Source organism: Schistocerca americana, chromosome 1 (assembly GCF_021461395.2).
Source record: "Schistocerca americana isolate TAMUIC-IGC-003095 chromosome 1, iqSchAmer2.1, whole genome shotgun sequence".
In the NCBI taxonomy this organism is placed as follows: domain Eukaryota; kingdom Metazoa; phylum Arthropoda; class Insecta; order Orthoptera; family Acrididae; genus Schistocerca; species Schistocerca americana.
In genome coordinates, this window is record NC_060119.1 from 661006724 (window position 1) to 661029911 (window position 23188).

At 37.6% G+C, this 23188-nt stretch overlaps 1 protein-coding gene across 1 annotated transcript in view; it reads right to left on the bottom strand.

The window, feature by feature from the left end:
• The window catches only part of LOC124587131 (collagen alpha chain CG42342), a 610604-nt gene that overhangs the window by 217290 nt on the left and 370126 nt on the right, over positions 1–23188 (bottom strand). The window contains exons 17-18 of the mRNA XM_047131431.1: positions 12041–12085; positions 3322–3384 (exon numbers count right to left, since the gene is read on the bottom strand). Coding sequence (XP_046987387.1) covers positions 3322–3384; positions 12041–12085 — 108 coding nt within the window. The remainder of the gene's footprint in view (positions 1–3321; positions 3385–12040; positions 12086–23188) is intronic.

Consider the following 23188-nt stretch of genomic DNA (forward strand, 5'->3'; position numbering starts at 1 on the left):
AGTTCACAAATTGAAATGCCTCGACTGTGTAACATGAAGTTATGGGAAACACTATGTGACACAAAAACACGGAACTGTTTAGCAATTTGTTAAAAGTTATTGTATTTTTATGACCACTTTATATTGCAGAAGTTACAACAAAAAATTTTACCCAAATATTTCAAAGCATTTTACTATATGCATGTGAAAATTAATAAGACAAAATGAATACAGGTGTTATTGTTGCAACTGCTTGATATTTTGAAGCATGTATATTAAGTAGCGTCACAAGCAATCTTCCTTGCCATCTATATGACAGATTGTAAACCTCACCTAATGGAGTATAGTACACGCTACTGAATTACTTAATTTTCATATTTATTTGTAGTATTTATTCTACATTTTGATCAGCAGCTGATACATTTCAATGCCTGAAAGGCCTCTCAGTTTCATACCTTGTGCTATCACACCAAATCTTTTACAATGAATGAAACAGTAAGAAAGTAGCTGGCACCCAAAACCTGTTCAGTTATTCAATGTGACCCTTTTTATTAATGAAAAGATACTTTTATTGCAAAAACATGTACACTGGAACATGTGGAAAAGAGACCATATTTCAAAACAGGACATCATTAAGTACATTCACAGACCATGTTCACTACAACTGCCACTGTTCATTAAAGTATATAATAACAGATTATAACACTGTCTAAAGTGCCTTTAGCAAATAATTTTATGGAATAATTAGAAAACTAGGAACACTGCACAAGAGTTAATTATTTTAACAGCTGACAAGTGACTCTTTTGTCATTTGTTTTTGTAACAATATGGTGATTTTTTTATACTTAAAAGATGTGGAATGAATTTGCTTTCTCTACAATGACTAAATAACAAAGAGTTCAGGCCAAATGTTAATACATGTTGCTGATACACAGCCTTGTTAATACAGCTGAAAAAGAAGGTAGCTCAGAATTGTTACAAAATAACTGGAAGTTTTCAGTTAAAGGGATTTTAATTTTTCATTGTTAGGCCTTTGTCCTTATAGGTACTGTGGAACTAACGTTTGTATTTCTGTGTAAAATTTCCCAATAAACAACTGTTACTGCCACATCTAATCACTGAAAATGTATTCATTATAACAAATCAACTACTTTACAATTGCAAAAGGGGATTATTCATGGGTTTCAATGATTCTTACTATTATTTTTAACTAAAAAAAGGAATTAAACGATTTTATAGATGGATGCACTTCAGTTGGGGAACACAATATCAATCCATAGATAGATGTGTTATTTGTGCTACTGATATCAAAGCAATAACCTTAACCTGAACACTGCACAAGTTTGAACCTTATGAAACAAGATGAATACGTTTTCACTTGAACCACTCAAAACAACTACCAGGCCTTTTATTGTAGCTATATAAGAGAAATACATGAAAACTTCAAATTATTGATACCTTTCACTATGAGACAGTGTCATAACTGCATATATTTCTCATGCTCTGCAAAATTAAGAGAATGGTTATTTATTATGATCTTTCTGTATTAAAAACATTAATTTTATTTTCCACCAAATTACTTGCTGTTTTCTTCAATCTTATAGGCTCCATTAACAATCTATTTCTCCTAGAGATCAAAAAATGAACTGTTTCTGGTTGATTATGTTCAAGCAGGCAGTATATTCAGCTGTTGCATATCATTCACTTTTAAACAGAAAAAGATTCCTTTTGAAACAGAAAAAGAAGTCCACAAAAATCAGAGCATGGCATGTCATGCACTGGACTTGAGAGAAACAACTTAAAGCTTGAGCATAAGCCAGAAGCATTTATAGAGATAAGACTTTAGCAGCATGCATGCCAATTTATTTTCCAAGCAACAATTTCATTCTTACACTAAACATATTTCACAGTAAAGGAAGACAATCTCCCAACAAATTATTATCTTACATCTATACAGGTTTAAATTTTACAAATAAATACACAGACGAACAGTTTCATAATTTATACAATGGATATATAAAATGACAGTAGAGAAGGAATATGATGAAATATCCCCAATTTATTTAGTGTGCAGATTCGCTGCATTTTACCTTGTCATCATATCAGTAAACAGTAATTCATTAGATTGTTTATGAGAGAAATGTCTCTCAAATTAAATGCTGTCATAATGTTCCCGCATGACAAATCCAACAATGGACGACATATCCTTTTAGCATTTTGATAAATTTTGCAGATTATTTTTAGAATTTTTAGGAGTATGTTTGTGGAATGGAATTACTGATATTCCTGTACATAATACTGCCAGGTTTAAAGAAAGGAACTTTTTACGCTGTTTGTACATAAAAAATATTCTGTCAATAGAATCTCCACCTCACTACTTTCCAGATACACCTGGATTACATTTTACACTGAAGTAAATATGCAGAATATATTCCAAAAACATCTGGAGCAAGTAATTATGATTTTGTAATTTTTTTATGACGTGTCAGTTACGATCAACAACAGTGCATCCCTTGAGGCCTAGAAAGGGAAACTGTGAAACGTACACTCTTTTCTGGAGAGTACCCTCAAATGCAACAACTGACAGTTAAATAACATTTTAGTTTCAAAATGCAGTGTGACTGTTGTTGAAAACTTCATTTTTTGCAGTTTGCTTGTTAGATGAACAATAGTTTCAAATATTATGAAAACAAAATTTTGACTCATATTATTACAGATATGATAGCCGTACATCAATGAATTTATTGGCACACAAACTCACTGGCTAGCACTGTCACAGTCTCTCAAGTAGCCATATTAAATTGTACAAAATTCTTTTCTTAAGCACTGTCTGCCACATCTTCACAACTGGAGCAACTCTGTTTATATACACACACATATTTATATTAGTAATATACTGAAATATAATATTCATATAAATATATATACATGTACTGGCTACTTCTGAATATAATCTGTCATGAAGTACAATGCAAGCCGGCTCTCATTTGAAGAAATACTGTTTTCGGACCATACGACAAACATTGTTTCACTGATCTGTGTGTACCAAAATCAAGTATTACAAAACTAACATACACATGCCTAAACACACACCAACCTTCTTTAGCCAGCTTCTCTGTTAACAAATAAATATTCAATAAACTGGTTAATGTTTTTGCCCATGTGCATCAACTTTGTTGAGTCTGCAGGAGAGTGTGGGCAAGGTACAAACCGGCACCTCCAAGCAAGCATCAGGAACTGGCTGACTGTATGTTAAGACTTGAGGCACTGAATGAGTTGTGTGGCTGTTAGTTGCAGTAGATGGCTGCGCCGCCAACCAGTCTAAGAATGTGTAGACCTTACCGTGCCTCCCGTCTTCCCAACATCTCCAGGTCGACCTGGCTCTCCACGGAGTCCCATTGGGCCCTGAAGACAATAATGGTAAATACCTTAATGACCAGTGTCAGAATATTGTTCTTTGTTTGTATCAAATGGTCTTTCTGTTCTGATATGCGACATTAACAAATCATTTTGAATTCATTTCTTAAGAATGCCACCTCTACTTCTCATAAATGATTTAAGTTTAACAAGCTGTGTAACTCCAGACATAACACTGACATCTTTTAGAAACACAGGAAAGAGATAATTGCTTATAACAATGAATTTAATAAGTTAATAAGACAAGATGATAAATAAATTGTATTAGCAATAGTACTGTTTCTTAAAAGAGTTCTACAATCATTGAAAAGTAGTTTAAATGCAAGAAAAATAGTTAAATGTGAATACTTGTTTCTAAGTGATTGAATGTACCTTCAGGCAATGCCTCAGTTAAGATTCAGAAAGAAGAAAATCATCACTTAAGCTCTCATAGTACTGTCATACTGGACATAGCAAGAACCATGAAATATAAAGATAAGTAATAGCAATCTTGCTTGTGGTGCAAAAATTAAAGTTAAATTGAAATTGTAGGTTTTCGTGATGTACCTGCAGAATGTGAAATGCACAGACTATGTGCTGTAAAGAGCGTGTTGACAGCTGGCACATATATTTTTTGACAAGTGTATCATTGTCAAAGCTGGATACTGCTGTGAATTTTCTCATCCAAATTAACCAAAAATAGCAACAGTTGAAACAACTATTTTCATTAACTTAGACATTGAAAACCAATATTTTTTAAACAGACATCTCACTGTTGTGAGAAAACACATAAAAATAATGCAATTACCTGATATGTCAACCCTCAAACCCAAACATTTGTCATCTGTGTGTAATACTCATTTGTTTAAGCAACCAGAATATCTCTTTTGGTCCAAGTTAAAAATGCAATGAGAATGAGCCTCAATACTACTTTTGAAGAGTTCACAGAAACACTCTGTATATTATGATGGAATACCATTTCTTGGAAGAAGAACATGCCAAAGGCTGGCTGGCTACAGCCCTAGATAATTGTCTAATTATGGGGCTAAGTAAGCCTCTACCAAATAATTACTCCTAAGAATGTCAGACCAATTCAGTCTGGATAATGAAACACAGCCCATGATACTGGAGGCTTCACCCAGACAACAATGCATGTTTGCAAGGATCAATGGAAGACTTTATCTCATAAAATAAAAATATAATTCAGCATTTAACATGCACTGAAACATGAAAGAATGGTTCTTTTCAGTGTACTCTATGCTACAAGCAAAATTTTCATCTGAAAGCAGAACAATGATTGTAAGTAGTAAGTGAGCCTCTAAGTTTTCTTAATGACATCAATTCATTACAACTTTACAGGCTCACACTACAAATATTAAGAATTAAAAACAATTGTAATATATTGTCTTCATCCACATAGTTGACTGTTTGATAACTTATACTTTCACAGATACACATGACGTGCATATACTCTCATCAAGCAGCATTATGCCTCCTTGCCTTATCACTTGCTAAAACTAAATGCCTACCCCCTTAGCTGAGTGGTCAGTGTGTCTGACTGCCATCCAATGGGTCCAGGTTCGATTCCTGGATGGGTTGGAGATTTCCTCCACTCACGGACTGGGTACTGTGTTGTCCTCATCACCGTTTCATCATCATCAATACACAAGCTACTCAGTGTGATGTCAACTTGACTGCCAAACTTCCCTAGATGCAGACTCCCAGCTGTCAATGCCATATGATCAGCTTTTTCTAACACCAAATAACATTCAAGATCAGTGTCCTCCTTTCCTTAAGCACACTTTCCCATTTTACTATAAAGAAAATGAGCAGGACAAAAAAAGAAGAAAACAGTCTTAATGATATCCATGCCATATACTTCTGCAAGCCAAGACTTGTGTTAATTACAGCACTCAACATTTTGTCTATACTTTTTGATTTTAAAATTTGTGGTTACAAAGAACAGATACCCCAAATGACAAAGCTCTCTTATAATAAAGCCAACCTTACTTTACGCATCTGTTGTATAATAGGACGATTCACACCAATACAATAACATCAGAAATAGTCTCTTAGTCTGTGACGTAAGTTGAAGCGTCAGGTACACTTAAATGACCCCCTCACTGGAAGAGCTTTAGCAGAACACTGAAAACATGGCTGTCACCCATCAGGCTAAGCTGCTACACATATTGTTCCTGAAATTTTAATAAATCATACACAGCATTGGTTTGGCATGAATGGTAACCATTTCCAGCATTTGCATTAAAGAGCATTTCTCCTGTTCATTAAGTAGTTGAACTTGTTTCATGTCAGACTTCTAACATTAGTCAAGTCAGTTCTACTTTGGCCATTCTCATTTAATATATTAATTTGTTTACACAAATTTCATTTATGTTCAGTGTTATTCATTTTGTTCTGTTGTAAGGTTAAATTTATAAGGTAGATTAATGATTTTCTTTTAACATGTTCTCTTCTATTATAAATGAAAATCCCCATTTTGAAAACATCATGGTCCATGAGGTAGGCCATGTAGATGTCCCTTCTGAAGTACTAATAGACACTGGTATCGAAGTACTGGAGAAGTAGACAACATTATGTCAATAAGGATAATCAATCATCAATCTAATTTCACGTGTTGCTGTGGTGTTGCTCATGGATTCCAGTTCCATCCCCCCCCCCCCCCAGTCTCTCTTGGGCATATCTGATTTCAAACATTTATACAATTTTTACATATTTCTTATAGTTCAAGTAGCAAGTATTTAACTTTGTTATTACAATTGGAGACTGGTAGAGTGAACAAATTTCTTTCTCAGTTTACTTGAATTGTGCAGTTAACATTGCTGATCATAGTATGTATGACTGATAAAACTAAAACTGACTAAACCAACTTAAAAATTTAAAAATTTAAATGGGTTTCCTTTTAATATTGTTACTGTTTACTAAAACCATTTTCATAAAAGCTTTACAACAATCATATTTTCATTACATTGCAGTTAGATATATTTTTGGAAGCAATGTCACTTTTCAAGTTATTACAAGGAAAAACCATTTCTTCCTTTGTCACATACAAAAAGTTGGTTAAAAATTGTAATAGAAGACCGAAAAAGAGGCGATAGAATTCATTAGTTTTTGAAACTGATGACATATTCCCATGAAAAATAATGAAAAAGAGAGGGATAAAACTGAGTAAATAGGGAAATAAACCAGGAATTTGAATCAATAGGGACAGAGCAGGAGATGAAGAATCACAAGATAACAATGAAACAGCAATCACGATATAGAAAGATAGGAAAGTTGCAATGAGACAAGACGGTCAGTAGTTCAAGAGTAGCAAAAGAATTAGTGCCTTCTTGGAAAAGAAAAAAAAAAAAATAGATGATGGGAAGGAAAATGAAAAGACATTTTAAGGGGCGAAAGATGAAAATTTTTACAAGCAATTAAATAAAGTGAATTATTAGTGAGGCATTTCTCATTTGCCACTTTGCAGTACTGGATCCCACACCCGCAGGAAACTTCATCAAAAGATTGCCGAACTAAAAGGGGGGGGGGACATAAATACCACAAGCTACATTTCTGCCGATGACCTAGCAATAATTACCTGGACTCACAATGAAACCAACACACCTTTGAGAAGCTGCATGAGATTGCTGTCAAAATTGGCCTCCAAATATCTTATGAGAAAATGCAAAACATGTACTTCAAGCATGAACTGAGACACTTCTTGAGGCAACATACATTGGTTAAACATTTGAATCACTTAGATGGCACTATCAGGAACAATGACAATAACATTACACCAATAAAATCAATGTAGAAAAGTTGTGTAAACTCGGTATCATCACAGGAAAATTCACAATAAGAAATCCTCTTCCACCAAAACCAAATATTGCCACTATTGCACAATTCTTCTCCCAGAAGTATGCTATGCAGTTAAGACATCATTATTAATCATCAGTGTGAATGCCATTATGAAAACAAAACAAGAGACATTGAGGAAAATATATGAACACAAGGACAAGATGTTATTTGGATGTGAAAAGGCTCAAGAGCACTATGTTCGCACTATGTTTCCTGGCCAAAAAATCTAGTTACATTGCATAGTCAGAAACTTGACAGACATGTAATGCAAATTATATGACTCAAGACTGTGCAAGAGAAACTGCCACATCATAAATGGGACCCAATAAATTGAGGTATGATCACTAAATGACACTCAAAATGATTTCACAGATGTCACTGTTCACACACTGGTAACTACATGACCTACACAAATTCAGAAGATGAAGACTCATAACTACACATTCAAACAACTGACCAAAACTAACATGAAAAATAAAAATGTTTGGACACCAGAAACACAACAGACCCATAATGACGCAATGAAGCACTTTTCAGAAGGCAAGAAGAGCAAGAAGCATAAAGTCAACTCAAGTTTCTATGTGCTCTTTAAATGGCCAAACAAGAACAAGTAAATGAAGGATGAAGGAGATAACAGAGGAGTTGGGAAAGCTGGGATACCAAGACTTGAGAGAAAAGTATGTTTCACAGTCAAGTGGTTGTTTTTTGGCGGGAGAAATATTTAATTTGGCATTAACATGTACCCAAGTGCATCGGACTCTCACCAAGTTAACAACATCTAGATTGCGACAGTTACTGCATTAAATTATTTGTTTCCTAATATATTGGTGTCTAGAGCAGGGCCATCTGCTCATGGTCTTGTACATTTGAACTATTCATTAATCTGAAAAAACATTCATGAAGTGTTCTCAGTTTGCATTTTTCATTTTTATATACAAAAGTAATTGAGCATAGATAGACAAAAAAGCTATTCGTATAAGGATCTATCTTGTCAGATCCACATTCTCGATCCAAATAGTCGACCAGGCTTACAAATATGCTACAAGTCACTTTAAACACAAAACATAAAAGTTTCCCTCTACTTACGTTATACTTTACTTGCCTGAATTTTACCCAGCTTGGAGAAGCTGGGTAAAATTCAGACAAGTAAAGTATAACATAAGTAGAGGGAAACTGTGTGGTAGCTTCTTTAAGATACATGCTAAAATGTGATCTACCCTACCCAGTAATCTTCTTACATCGCAACAATTTGTTTTTCTTCAAAGTCTCACCATAAAAGATGGGTTCAAATTCTAAGGTCTCTGATTATTTTTTCCCTTCAGGACTAGTGGCAAATACAAATATGTGGGCACTCTCTGTGTATGCATGACACAGATGTCAGCACTGTATGACACACAGAACTCTAATGGCCATTGCAAGACTGAGGAATATTTCTGATATTAGGAATCACAATGTTTTCATTACAAGAACAGCAAGAAATCACTTGTTTTCTCAAGTTGTTTTGTGTTCCACCTATTAAAATTCATCACCTTTTGAGTGATGTTAGTGGTGATGAAATCATGAACATAGAATACAAGTGTCTGTAGGTGTGATAGTTAAAGAAGACAGAACATCATGTGACAAAGGAGATAAACACTCTCGACATTGCACTAGCCAGTCTGACAACATGGTCACATAAGTGGAGCCAGATGTTTTGTGATTGCTGAATGAACATGAAAGAAAATTGTTGACTGAACATGAAAGACATTGCCTCCAAAGTTGGCACACAGCCTCACCAACTCCGGCACAATTTCTTGTAAGGGGCAGTACTGAAAAGATGCTCTGGGACAGCATTGGCACAATTCTTACTCATTGTGCTGTGTACAGCAAGAAGGTGACAGATGTGAGCTCCCAAGAAAATATGACAAACAAGTTCCTACCAGCAAAAATGGAAAAGGCTGCAGAAGTGCTCTTTCATAAACCTTATTGGGTGTGACACATGGGCCTCTACAATAAACCACTTTTGAAGAGGTTTCTCATGTTTAGCTTTTCACAGTCATCAAATTTCACCAGTGTTGCCATTGCACCAGTGGTGTTCCAGTGCTCAAAACAGATTCTATTTGCAGTAGCCAAGAAGTATTGCATCTACATCATAAAAAGTGTGTATGGTTTCAGGCAGAGTATAGTCAGAAATGACAACTAATAATGCATTATACATGACACCTATTTCATTTACCTATGTCATTATTTGGATCCTTCACATATGCACCAATATTTCAAAATTGTGAAAAGTTGCTCTAAAGCATGTGCTTAGAATTCCTACCCATCACTGAATATCCTACAGTGTCATTAGAGGGCATCTTCATGTTTTTAGTGTGCCCATCACATTTTCTTATTTTTCTCATCACCTTCAGTTGTTCAGTAATTTTACAATATTTATGTAATCAAAGCTTCTTCATCCAGTCACTCTTTGCTTTATTTCTGATTTGTTCTGTGACCTCTCTGTCAATACTGACTTGTCTGAAACTAAAACTCATCTGTCTGTGTCATTTTTAACTCATTTTTATATTATTTTGTTGGGTATCCATTGGGCGTGGATCTTAGGTAAACTTCCTCTCAGATAATTACTAAATACTCTTCCTTGGAATCTTCCATTTCATTTACCAGATGCAATAATCTAACATATTATAGCTTCTATTTGTGTGTGTCAGTCTACTGACACATGGGTAAGCTGTTATGTTTTTGCAGTTTATTTAGTAAGGACCCTTCTCATCCATTATTCTTTCTCAATTCATGTTAAGCATATGATAACTTCACAATGAACACAACACAACTAAAATTGTTCATGTTACAGCTCATGCACTTTCTGTTAATGTCCGTTTCAAATAATTACAAGGACAAGATATAATCCTCTTATTCTTTACTGAGTACGTGCTTGCACTAATCCATGTCTCGAACCTAGACACCCACATTTTATGAGTAATGGAGAGAAACTATGGGCAAACAGAAGCTGTGAAGTTGTCTGCAAAGTGTGTATGGACAGCTCAGTTGAGAAGACTAAGGCCAATGAAAAGTCAGTATCTGGGTTTGAACCTTAGACCAATAAACAATGTTAACTTGCCAAATTTTTCAACCATCATGATATTCTAAAACATGACTGAGTTACATGACACACTGGTGAAAACACACAATGAGTGATATCTTCATTTTTAAGCGACTAATATTGTTAGTCATAGATTTTAAATGTGACACTAGATATATACAAATAAGAAGGATCCTATTTCATCTAAGAAGAGTTGAAAATTTTATGGCTATTTAGGTACATATCATGGAAAGAAAGGAAAAAAGCATAAATGTATTTGGTTGCAGCACTTTTCTTTTTCTGTTTTCTCCAGTGGTATATAACAAGGCTTTTATGGAAAGCAACTGTACATGAGGCTATAAAAAAGTGGTTATAATTATAGTGTAGCTACTCACAGAGGTCCAGTGTGGGCTTTAATTATCCTATGACAGCAAAACTTGTAGATATGTTAATGTGGAACTGATTTACGCTAGAAAAAAAATAGTTCCAATTTTGGACACCAGGGACAAATCTGGCAATGCAAAGCATCTCATTGACATCTCTAATGCTCATATTCAAAGTAAATCCATTCTGCATTAATGTATTATAATATCTACCATGTTTTGCCACCATATGATAACTACAGCCCACACTGAACTTCTGTGAGTATCCACACTTTAAAACCACCCAGTAGTATCAGAGAGAGAGAGAGAGAGAGAGAGAGAGAGAGAGAGAGAGAGAGGAAGTCAAGTAATAGGAAATGGCATGTGTCCTCTCACTGTTTACAACAGCATCAAACAAGATGCTGTCTCTTGAGAAGATAATTTAAAGAGTAAGTGTTGAAGAGTTTGTCAAAAACTCCTTTGCAATGGTTACTTATTTGGGTTTCTATTATAATCTTCATGTTGAGACCTCCATCTCATCTGTTTGCTATTGTAACTGGGAGAAGAACTCTGAGGCAATACAAATGAGTTTGAATATATATTGTTTTTATGACAGCAACTAATGATAATGGAAATAACAAAAATAGCAATTTTGTATACTTTCTTACAATCTAAATTTTATTACACAAATTTATGAATAAAATGGTCTACTGTAAGAAAGAAAACAACACTTCATCAATAACAATATTCAGTCATGGAAACTGATAATAACAAGGAGTCAGAATGGCTGGCCAGTAATGAACTGCTCCCTTCCCCCCATACATTTCCAGACTTCCCCAACTAATCCCTCTTCCCTCCATGAAGAAGTAATACACATGTTCTGAAAGCTAGCTTGAACAATCTCTACTTGTAAATTTTCTTTCAGTTACATTGGTAATTTGACTTTATGAATGTAAGTACAGCACAGACTAATAATCTCATATCTTTCATTCTGCCTCCCCTACAACACCTTTTTCTGCAAAGTAAAGGACACATTTCAGGCTTTAAGTCCATTTGCAACAGTCTCCTATGTGAACTACTAAGTACTCATTATGTGCCTGTCACCTTTTTTGAAACATCATACCTTGAAGAAGAAATGTAAAAAAAAATGATTGCTGTAAGGCACAGAACAAAAAATATTTTTGACATATAGGTTTTATTCGATTAATTATTAACTATACATGACAGAGAAACTACTGCTGTGACAAAAGTATCCATTAAACATCAGAAACTAAGGCCCTATACACAAATTGATATTATGGAAATAAATAGTTCTACACTTCATAATAAACATAATAAGTGCCTGTAACATGTTAAAGCTTAAAATAATGGAATCAATACTTACTGGCAGTCCCATAGGTCCTGGATCTCCTTTTGACCCCTTTTCTCCCTGAAAAAAAAAATTAAGTAATGACATGTATTAGACAAAGAACAAGATTATTTTCTTTTTGTCTGAAAGAATTAATATATAAAAATAGTTTAAGCCAAAGCACAGTAAAATAATCTACAATAACGAAAACAAATTCCACATACAATAAATGAAGGGGAAATGGGAAAAGTCAGACTACATGTATTTTCATATGATGTTTGTGAATAAAAAAGACACAGAAGCATGGAATAAACATTTAAAAATAAATACTAACAATGCAAAATCCACATTGGAATATCAAGAATAATAATAAATACTTCTTTCTCTTAGCAAATAAATATCACAGAAAGGAAATGGGAGACTTTTGGAAAATCAGTCCATGATATTAAGAGGTTGGGCACCTCAAAGAAAAATAAGAGGTTGACAAAAATAGCAGATGATAAAAATAAAATTGTTGACCTGGATAAGTTACGCTGCAAATGATGTAACTGGTGCAAATGTAAGCAGAAAAGTGGCTAATGACAAAACTCATTTACACAGGGTTAGATACAAAACTAGATCACAGCAGAAATCCAATCTAAAAATGACAGAGAGAAATAAGAGTTTAAAGATGGTCCGAAAGCAGTGCTAAAGCATCCATAAGTGATGGTTGGTTGTACCACTATAAAGTTTAAAAACATTCTGAATACAGGAGTAGTCTGTATCTCTACTAGCCTTGAGTGCTCCATGAGGTAGAGAAAAATGCTCTCTCCAATTTTCCATTTACTATCTTTATGTTTTTTTATCTCATCCATTTATTTGCATTTCACTGTACTCTTTTTCTTTATTCTCATCATTCCATGTCTTTTCTGTGAGATGTGACTTTTATAAAGCTGTCTTCCACTCACTTTTGTGTGTATATGAGCCCCTTGATTCTCCTTTACTGCTTGTAAGTTGCCTCCTTTCATAAAATAGCTCTCACATAATTATCACTTCTTGCATCTACATCTCCATCTTCATCTATTTGTATCCCTCTCTCTTTACATCTTCATTTGATCCATATTGTGTTAATATACACATTACAAAATGAGTGAGTTAACTAGAAGATAACTACTGGATAGAGTACTCAGTTTTTGGGCCAATATATTACTATCCAAGAAATAAAATCACCAAACTGAAAAATTATGTCAATTATTCAGTTAATGTTCCCTGGAAATCCTTCTCACATTAATTTACTGTTATGCATAACAAGCAACTTCAAAAAGCAAATCACCATTGTCATTTTCAAACAGGGACATCCTTAAGGGTGAGGAGGGAGTGCAACCAGCCAGGGTCTACAGGTGACACAGCAACTGGGAAATGTTACGATCACTTAACTCCTTTGTGTGGAGTAACTTTACCAACATTTTGCTTCAGATTCACCTCAGGGTTATTTTATTGGATTAGTAGTAGCTTCTGAAGTAGAAAAGGGAAAGTACAAGCTTTTTTGAAACTGGTAGCTTTTTTTTTTACACTGATCAGTGAGAACATTACGACCACCTACCTAATAGCCTATACGTCCACCTTTGGCATGGGTAACAGCAGTGATGCATCATTGCATGGATGCAATGAGGCCTTGGTAGGTCATGGGAGGGAGTTGTCACATCCTCTGCACACCCAAGTAACCTAATTCCTGTAAATTCCAAGGAGAGGATGGTGAGCTCTGACACCTTATTCAATAGGGTTAGGATCTGGTGAGTTGCAGGGCCAGAACATCAATTGGATCTCACCACTGTGTTCCTTGAACCATTCCATCACACTCCTAGCCTTGTGACATGGTGCATTATCTTTCTGAAAAATGCCACTACCTTCGGGAAATATGATCATCATGCAGAGACGTAAACTCATGGTGTGCAACCGGTGTCTGATACTCCTTGACTGTCTTGGTGCCTTGCATGAGCTGCACTGGACCCATGTCAATTTCCCCACTAACTTATCTCCATCCAGCAGTATAGGTGTCCATGAGCTGTTGCTCTTGAAGAACATGGATTTGCACACTTCCGTTGGCATGATGGAGAGGATATCAGTATTCATCAGACCATGCAACACTCTGCCACTATGCCAAAGTCCAAAGCCGGCGGCCATGTGCCCATTTCAGTCACAGTTGCCAATGTCATGGAGTTAACATTGGTAGATCCATGGGTCGTTGGCTGCAGAGGCCCACCATTAGGAATGTTCAGTGCTCCGTGTGTTCACACACACTTGTATTCTGCCCAGTATTAAAGTTTAAAGTATGATGTTAGTTCCACCCTGGTTCAGTGCCTGTCCTGTTTTACCAGTCTGCCCAGACTACGACATCTGACATCTGTAACAATGGGTGGCTACCCAACCCCATGATATCTGGATATGGTTTCACAACTTTTGAAGATGCTCACCACAACACTCCTCAAACAATTCATGCAATTTCCAAAATGCTTCCACTGACCCACCAGGCCATCACAAACCCCATGACATCTGGATACGCTTTCACCACTTTTGAAGATGCTCACCACAGCACTCCTCAAACACTCAACAAGTGATGCAATTTCCAATATGCTTGTGCTGATCCCCCGGGCCATCACAATCTGCCCATGGTCAAACTCAAATAGATTGTGTGCCTTCCCCATTCTACACACAGACACTGATACTACATGCACCGTGTGTATGTCCGACTAGCAGTCATTCCTCTCCAGATGACACTGCTATTGCCTGGATTGGTTTATACTGACAGTTGGTCGGTGGTCTTAATGTGGTCATAACTGATCAGTGTAATTTAAGATACTCATTAAACATAAACACAGTGTAAACACACTGGGATAACAGGGAAATCTGGGAAAAATCCAGAAATTTTTTTTGGATTCTGGGAATTTTTCGTTCTTTTAGTTTCAGTTAAATTTTTATAGTTTTGGTTGGTAAGAACTGATACTCTAAGAAAGAATTTTTTCTCTAGCCTGCAACTGCAGAATAATACTCCAGCAATAAAATGTATATGAGGGGGAAAAAGAATAGAACTTAAGTTGCAAAGGAAATGTGCCTTCTAATCAACAAAAGATGGTGCACACACAAGCATCTGCCAACAGTAAAATGTGTCAAACACTTTAGGATGAAGCCTACAGAATTATTCGTAACAACAAACTGCTTCCATTGAGTATGACATCACAACAGTTTACATTCAGTTTATTTGAGTGGTTGCCAGTGGGCTCATGCAAATGCACAGTTGAGTCTCATATGAGCAGTACCTTCTTCAACTTCTGGCTACTTGATGTGCAGCTGTTAGCTGTATGAGCAATAGCAACAAGCAGCCAGAAGGTACCCAGAAAAATTTCTCTGGCATGGCTAAGCTGCCAGATTCGTGCATGCACACAGCAGTCTGATTTGTAGGCGCGAGAGGGGTAGTATCCACACGACCTGTGTTTATGTTTAGTGATTTTGCTGTTTCCTCTTCATTTACAGCTCTCACATCAAATGAAAACAAAATGGATTTCTGTGGCTGTGATGTATCAAGTGCATTAAACTACATTCACCTATGTATGAAAGCCTAAAACATGTTATGAGTTTCAGTTTTCTGATTTTATTTTATTTCCAGGTTTTTGGTAGTCAGGCAATTAATTAACGTTGCAGAACACATAAGGCATTACAGTATAATACAGAACCAAACATGAGATAATACAGTTCTGGCACTCCAAGAAAATTTTCATCCTGCAAACCACACTCCAAAGCTTAATATCAGGCTGAGGTCCACTTCTTAGTGAATCTGGACATATGACGGTGCACATTAAGTGGAATTATGCATTTTAGTGCAGTTTACGAAATTCCAATCCTCTGATGTCCTGTTTCATTTATGATGTAAGATCTCTTAATGCTATATATGTATGAATATAAGGGCTTCCTACATCATCGTAGCTGCGCATGCACAATAACAATAACAACATTTTCTGGTGCTCCCCGACAACTGCTGAAACAAATTCTAACAGGTCGTGAGAAAATATTGTGAATGGTGGATTTAAAAGCATTACTTTCAAAGTAAATTTCATTTTACATAAGATGAATTATGTTATGGGTGTGAACATGCTTTGAATTTCTTAAATCATAGAGCATTTGGCTTTAAAGCTGAACACTTTGAGGGCCAGCCATTTAGAATAAGATCGAGGCCAGAAGACCAGATATTTACATCATTATTTAAAATTTTACTTGCACATTTGTCTGATATATCTTCAAGTGTGACAAACACTAAAAAAGATCAATATTATATGTGAAAGCTTAGCTTACCTTGTAGCTGGACAATGTATATTAATTTAAATCATTAACATTTCCTACTGCCGTGTTCGTGCTACTTAACAGTGACGTTTCTATTGGCTGATTAGATCGTGTGTCCTAGGCTCTGAATATCTGCTATCACTGGCTGGCATGTTCATGTGACATGAGCTATGACTGGCTTACAAAATCACATCGCAATCTCAATTTTAGTGCTTCGGAAACTAACATCCTGTATTTAGTGGAGTTCAAAAATACACTTCTGTAATATACAAAAATATGCAGCGTACATGTTGTTGCACATCAAAGATCATTCCAAAATGTGTTTTCCAAAGTGCCAGGAAGTTCTGTGCCGGGGTACAAAACCTTAACCATTCAAAGAATTGATGAGTTTTACAGTTCTAGGGGAAAATGTACTGTTACTTAACTAAGAGAAAGTGTATTTTCACACGGAAAAACTGCATTTTTAACCAGGAAACTTGGGAAAGATCCAGGAATTTATTTTCCTTGTCTGCTTATACACCCTGGAAAAGAAAATCTTGCATGCTTGTTTTACGATGAGGAAAATTAACATTTAATTTTGCCTCTAGTTCACTTTACTGGAGAATAGATGTTGCTGGTGCTTCCATTTGGAATATTTTAAATCCCAAACGCCTTGCTTTATGGTACAGCCTATGACCTGTAATTTCTGTGCACACATAAACTATATGAATACAAAACTATGCACAACTTGCAGCTTTATATTTACTTTGTCTATGCTGAAAGTTTTTAACTGCAATTCTGGTAAATTATTCCTTAACTTATTAGCAGCAGCAACACTTATGTAACATCAACAGTAAATGAAAGCTACATTAGACAATATAAATGAAAAGTACCTTTGAAGGTCACAATAAGAAAGATCCTCACTATCAGTTTTGCCCTAAGTCTTTCAAGATATCCTAACTTTACTTATTTATTTATTGATTCATTTAATCCGGCAAGATCAGGCCCATGAGGCCCTCTCTTACATCTAACCACACATTCTACATATTTTACATGACACACTACTATGGCAGCATCTTGTACCACATTTAGAAAGTAAAAATTATAATAGTACAGATAACAACAGTGAAAATTCCTGGGTGGAGCAACACACAAAATACGGGCAAGGCAACAACCCACCTATAGTGGATCAAAGCATGGAGCACACTAACACATAACAGAAAACAACATTCACACCAGCTCTGGAGCACTAGCTCTAGTTCCTGCGATAGTACAAGCATTAATACATACAACTACACAGACAAACAACTGTGCTCTCCATGGCCACGGGAATGCTGTTTTCTGCTATGAGTTACTGAGCTCCATGCATTGATCCACTGTAGGTGAGTGGTTGCCCTTCCCTTACAATAATACAGAGAAAAAACACACACATGGTTTATATTCATACGTGATAAGTGCAACAATTATTAAAAATTACAGTAAGGTAGCTTTTAATTATCAGAGCAAGCAGCTATGGCATGAGAGAAAGGGGTGGAGGAGGGAGAGAAAGAAGTATGTGAAAACACACAGTTAATGAATATAAGGGAAAAGAATGTGGCATGACTCTGGATAGAAAAGAAAAGACAAGGAAGCATAACTGGGACAAAACAGGAGTATTGATTTTACTATTTCAAAGAGGGAGAGTTGACCATCATTAACTTTTTGGTAAACATTATGAGGGTGACAAAAGAAAGTTCTTCAACTTCTTCTTAAACACAGTAGATCACTGAAATGTACACAAAATGTAGGGTAGCTTTCTTCAGAGGTGGACAGCAAAGGATTTTTCAAATTTTTCTATATTATGAATGGGCACAGCTAGGATACTAGATAAGTGAGAAGTTCTGATCTAATTATGATGGCTTGAGATGTGTTTCATTTACAATGTGAGATCCTGTTCGGATGCAGGCTGAGTTGGCATCCCTTCGCTCCCAGCTTCAGGCAGTGTTGGCTTCGGTCACACAGCTTGAGGCTGTTGCCAATGGGCATCACTGTGGGGGTCCGGATGGGGGTTTGTTGGGGACGGCCAGCTCGTCCCACGCATCCCCTGATCGGACTAAGACTGTGGTTGCCCGGGATACTGCCCGGATTGAGGCTGATCCCTCACCTGTGGTAGAGTGGGAGGTCGTTTCAAGGTGTGGCAGGGGGCGAAAGACATTCCGGAGGGCTGAACGGAAAGCCTCTCCAGTTTGTCTGACGAACCGGTTCCAGGCTCTGTCTCAGGCTGATACTGATCTTTGGCCTGACATGGCTGCTTGTCCTGTTCCAGAGGTTGCCCCTCAGTCTGCAAGATCCGGGCAGTTGCAGAGGGTGGGCTTATTGGTAGTTGGGAGCTCCAACGTCAGGCGCGTAATGGGGCCCCTTAGGGAAATGGCAGCAAGAGAGGGGAAGAAAACCAATGTGCACTCCATGTGCATACCGTGGGGAGTCATTCCGGATGCCATGAAGGGTACAGGGTGCACCCATCTGCAGGTGGTCGCTCATGTCGGCACCAATGATGTGTGTCGCTATGGATCGGAGGAAATCCTCTCTGGCTTCCGGCGGCTATCTGATTTGGTGAAGACTGCCAGTCTCGCTAGCGGGATGAAAGCAGAGCTCACCATCTGCAGCATCGTCGACAGGACTGACTGCGGACCTTTGGTACAGAGCCGAGTGGAGGGTCTGAATCTGAGGCTGAGACGGTTCTGCGACCGTGTGGGCTGCAGATTCCTCAACTTGCGCCATAGGTTGGTGGGGTTTCGGGTTCCGCTGGATAGGTCAGGAGTCCACTACACGCAACAAGTGGCTACACGGGTAGCAGGGGTTGTGTGGCGTGGGCTGGGCGGTTTTTTAGGTTAGATGGCCTTGGGCAAGTACAGAAAGGGCAACAGCCTCAACGGGTGCGGGGCAAAGTCAGGACATGCGGGGACCAAGCAGCAATCGGTATTGTAATTGTCAACTGTCGAAGCTGCGTTGGTGAAGTACCAGAACTTCAAGCGCTGATAGAAAGCACCGAAGCTGAAATCGTTATAGGTACAGAAAGCTGGCTTAAGCCAGAGATAAATTCTGCCGAAATTTTTACAAAGGTACAGACGGTGTTTAGAAAGGATAGATTGCATGCAACCGGTGGTGGAGTGTTCGTCGCTGTTAGTAGTAGTTTATCCTGTAGTGAAGTAGAAGTGGATAGTTCCTGTGAATTATTATGGGTGGAGGTTACACAAAACAACCGAGCTAGGTTAATAATTGGCTCCTTTTACCGACCTCCCGACTCAGCAGCATTAGTGGCAGAACAACTGAGAGAAAATTTGGAATACATTTCACATAAATTTTCTCAGCATGTTATAGTCTTAGGTGGAGATTTCAATTTACCAGATATAGACTGGGACACTCAGATGTTTAGGACGGGTGGTAGGGACAGAGCATCGAGTGACATTATACTGAGTGCACTATCCGAAAATTACCTCGAGCAATTAAACAGAGAACCGACTTGTGGAGATAGCATCTTGGACCTACTGATAACAAACAGACCCGAACTTTTCGACTCTGTAAGTGCCGAACAGGGAATCAGTGATCACAAGGCCATTGCAGCATCCCTGAATATGGAAGTTAATAGGAATTTAAAAAAAGAGAGGAAGGTTTATCTGTTTAGCAAGAGTAATAGAAGTCAGATTTCAGATGTCCTAACAGATCAAAACGAAAATTTCTGTTCCAACACTGACAATGTTGAGTGTTTATGGAAAAAGTTCAAGGCAATCGTAAAATGCGTTTTAGACAGGTACGTGCCGAGTAAAACTGTGAGGGACGGGAAAAACCCACCGTGGTACAACAACAAAGTTAGGAAACTACAGCGAAAGCAAAGAGAGCTCCACTCCAAGTTTAAACGCAGCCAAAACCTCTCAGACAAACAGAAGCTAAACGATGTCAACGTTAGTGTATGGAGGGCTATTCGTGAAGCGTTCATTGAATTCGAAGGTAAAATTCTATGTACCGACTTGACAGAAAATCCTAGGAAGTTCTGGTCTTACGTTAAATCAGTAAGTGGCTCCAGACACTACGGGATGATGATGGCATTGAAACAGAGGATGACACGCATAAAGCTGAAATACTAAACACCTTTTTCCAAAGCTGTTTCACAAAGGAAGACCGCACTGCAGTTCCTTCTCTAAATCCTTGCACAAACGAAAAAATGGCTGACATCGAAATAAGTGTCCAAGGAATAGAAAAGCAACTGGAATCACTCAACAGAGGAAAGTCCACTGGACCTGACGGGATACCAATTCGATTCTACTCAGAGTGCGCGAAAGAACTTTCCCCCTTCTAACAGCCGTGTACCGCAAGTCTCTAGAGGAACGGAAGGTTCCAAATGATTGGAAAAGAGCACAGGTAGTACCAGTCTTCAAGAAGGGTCGTCGAGCAGATGCGCAAAACTATAGACCTATATCTCTGACGTTGATCCGTTGTAGAATTTTAGAACATGTTTTTTGCTCGAGTATCATGTCATTTCTGGAAACCCAGAATCTACTATGTAGGAATCAACATGGATTCCGGAAACAGCGATTGTGTGAGACCCAACTCACTTTATTTGTTCATGAGACCCAGAAAATATTAGATACAGGCTCCCAGGTAGATGCTATTTTTCTTGACTTCCGGAAGGCGTTCGATACAGTTCCGCACTGTCGCCTGATAAACAAAGTAAGAGCCTACAGAATATCAGACCAGCTGTGTGGCTGGATTGAAGAGTTTTTAGCAAACAGAACACAGCATGTTGTTATCAATGGAGAGACGTCTACAGACGTTAAAGTAACCTCTGGCGTGCCACAGGGGAGTGTTATGGGACCATTGCTTTTCACAATATATATAAATGACCTAGTAGATAGTGTCGGAAGTTCCATGCGGCTTTTCGCAGATGATGCTGTAGTATACAGAGAAGTTGCAGCATTAGAAAATTGTAGCGAAATGCAGGAAGGTCTGCAGCGGATAGGCACTTGGTGCAGTGAGTGGCAACTGACCCTTAACATAGACAAATGTAATGTATTGCGAATACATAGAAAGAAGGATCCTTTATTGTATGATTATATGATAGCGGAACAAACACTGGTAGCAGTTACTTCTGTAAAATATCTGGGAGTACAGAGGCTTTCAGACAGTCGTTCTTCCCGCGAACCATACGCGACTGGAACAGGAAAGGGAGGTAATGACAGTGGCACGTAAAGTGCCCTCCGCCACACACCGTTGGGTGGCTTGCGGAGTATCAATGTAGATGTAGATGTAGATGTAGATGTAAAATAAGCACAGTGTGTGGCAGCCATATAACTCCTCTGGTTGCATCCACCTGAACTGGGCGTATGAAATACTGACATGGTCATATAAAAAAAGGTTGCAGATGTAATGCATGCATGCATTCATGGTTAGTTCTAAACATCTTGTGTTTCCAGTACTCATGCCATGTTGTATTACTTCTCAACAGTGGAGTTCGCTATTGATAACACCTGCTGCAGTTCTAATAAAACTTATTCTCCAGAAAGTAAAGCACAACCAGATTTCAGGACAATGCTCCCATCTTCAGTGCATCTGAAAAATTACAACTAAATTGTGATGACTATGCAAATAATCAGGAAAAGGAAAAATAGTTGGTGAATATGGAATGGGGGTATGGAATGAAAGAGGAAGCCGCTTGATAGAATCTTGCACAGAGCATAACTTAATCATAGCTAACACTTGGTTGAAGAATCATGAAAGAAGGTTGTATACATGGAAGAGGCCTGCAGACACTAGAAGGTTTCAGATAGATTATATAATGGTAAGACAGTGACTTAGGGACCAGGTTTTAAATTGTGAGGCCTTTCCAGGGGCAGACGTGGACTCTGATCACAATCTATTGGTTATGAACTGTAGATTAAAACTGAAGAAACTGCAATAAGGTGGGAATTTAATGAGATGTTGTTGTTGTTGTTGTTGTTGTGTTGGTCTTCAGTCCTGAGACTGGTTTGATGCAGCTCTCCACGCTACTCTATCCTGTGCAAGCTTCTTGATCTCCCAGTACTTACTGCAAACTACATCCTTCTGAATCTGTTTAGTGTATTCATCTCTTGGTCTCCCTCTGCGATTTTTACCCTCCACGCTGCCCTCCAATGCTAAATTGGTGATCCCTTGAAGCCTCAGAATATGTCCTACCCACCGGTCCCTTCTTCCAGTCAAGTTGCGCCACAAACTCCTCTTCTCCCCAATTCTATTCAATACCTCCTCATTAGTTATGTGATGTACCCGTCTAATCTTCAGCATTCTTCTGTAGCACCACATTTTGAAAGCTTATTTTCTCTTCTCGTCCAAACTTTTTAACGTTCATGTTTCACTTCCATACATGGCTACACTCCATACAAATACTTTCAGAAACGACTTCCAGACACTTAAATCTATACTCGATATAAACAAATTTCTCTTCTTCAGAAACGCTTTCCTTGCCATTGCCAGCCTACATTTTATATCCTCTCTACTTCGGCCATCATCAGTTATTTTGCTCCCCAAATAGCAAAACACCCAACTTAATTTGACTACATTCCATTATCCTCGTTTTTTTTTTTTTTTTTGTTGTTGTTGATTTTCATCTTATATCCTCCTTTCAAGACACCGTCCATTCCGTTCAACTGCTCTTCCAAGTCCTTTGCTGTCTCTGACAGGATTACAATGTCATCGGCGAACCTCAAAGTTTTTATTTCTTCTCCATGGATTTCAATACCTACTCCGAATTTTTCTTTTGTTTGCTTTACTGCTTGCTCAATATGCAGACTGATAACATGGGGGATAGGCTACAATCCTGTCTCATCCCTTCCCTACCACTCCTTCCCTTTCATGCCCCTCCACTCTTATAACTGCGTG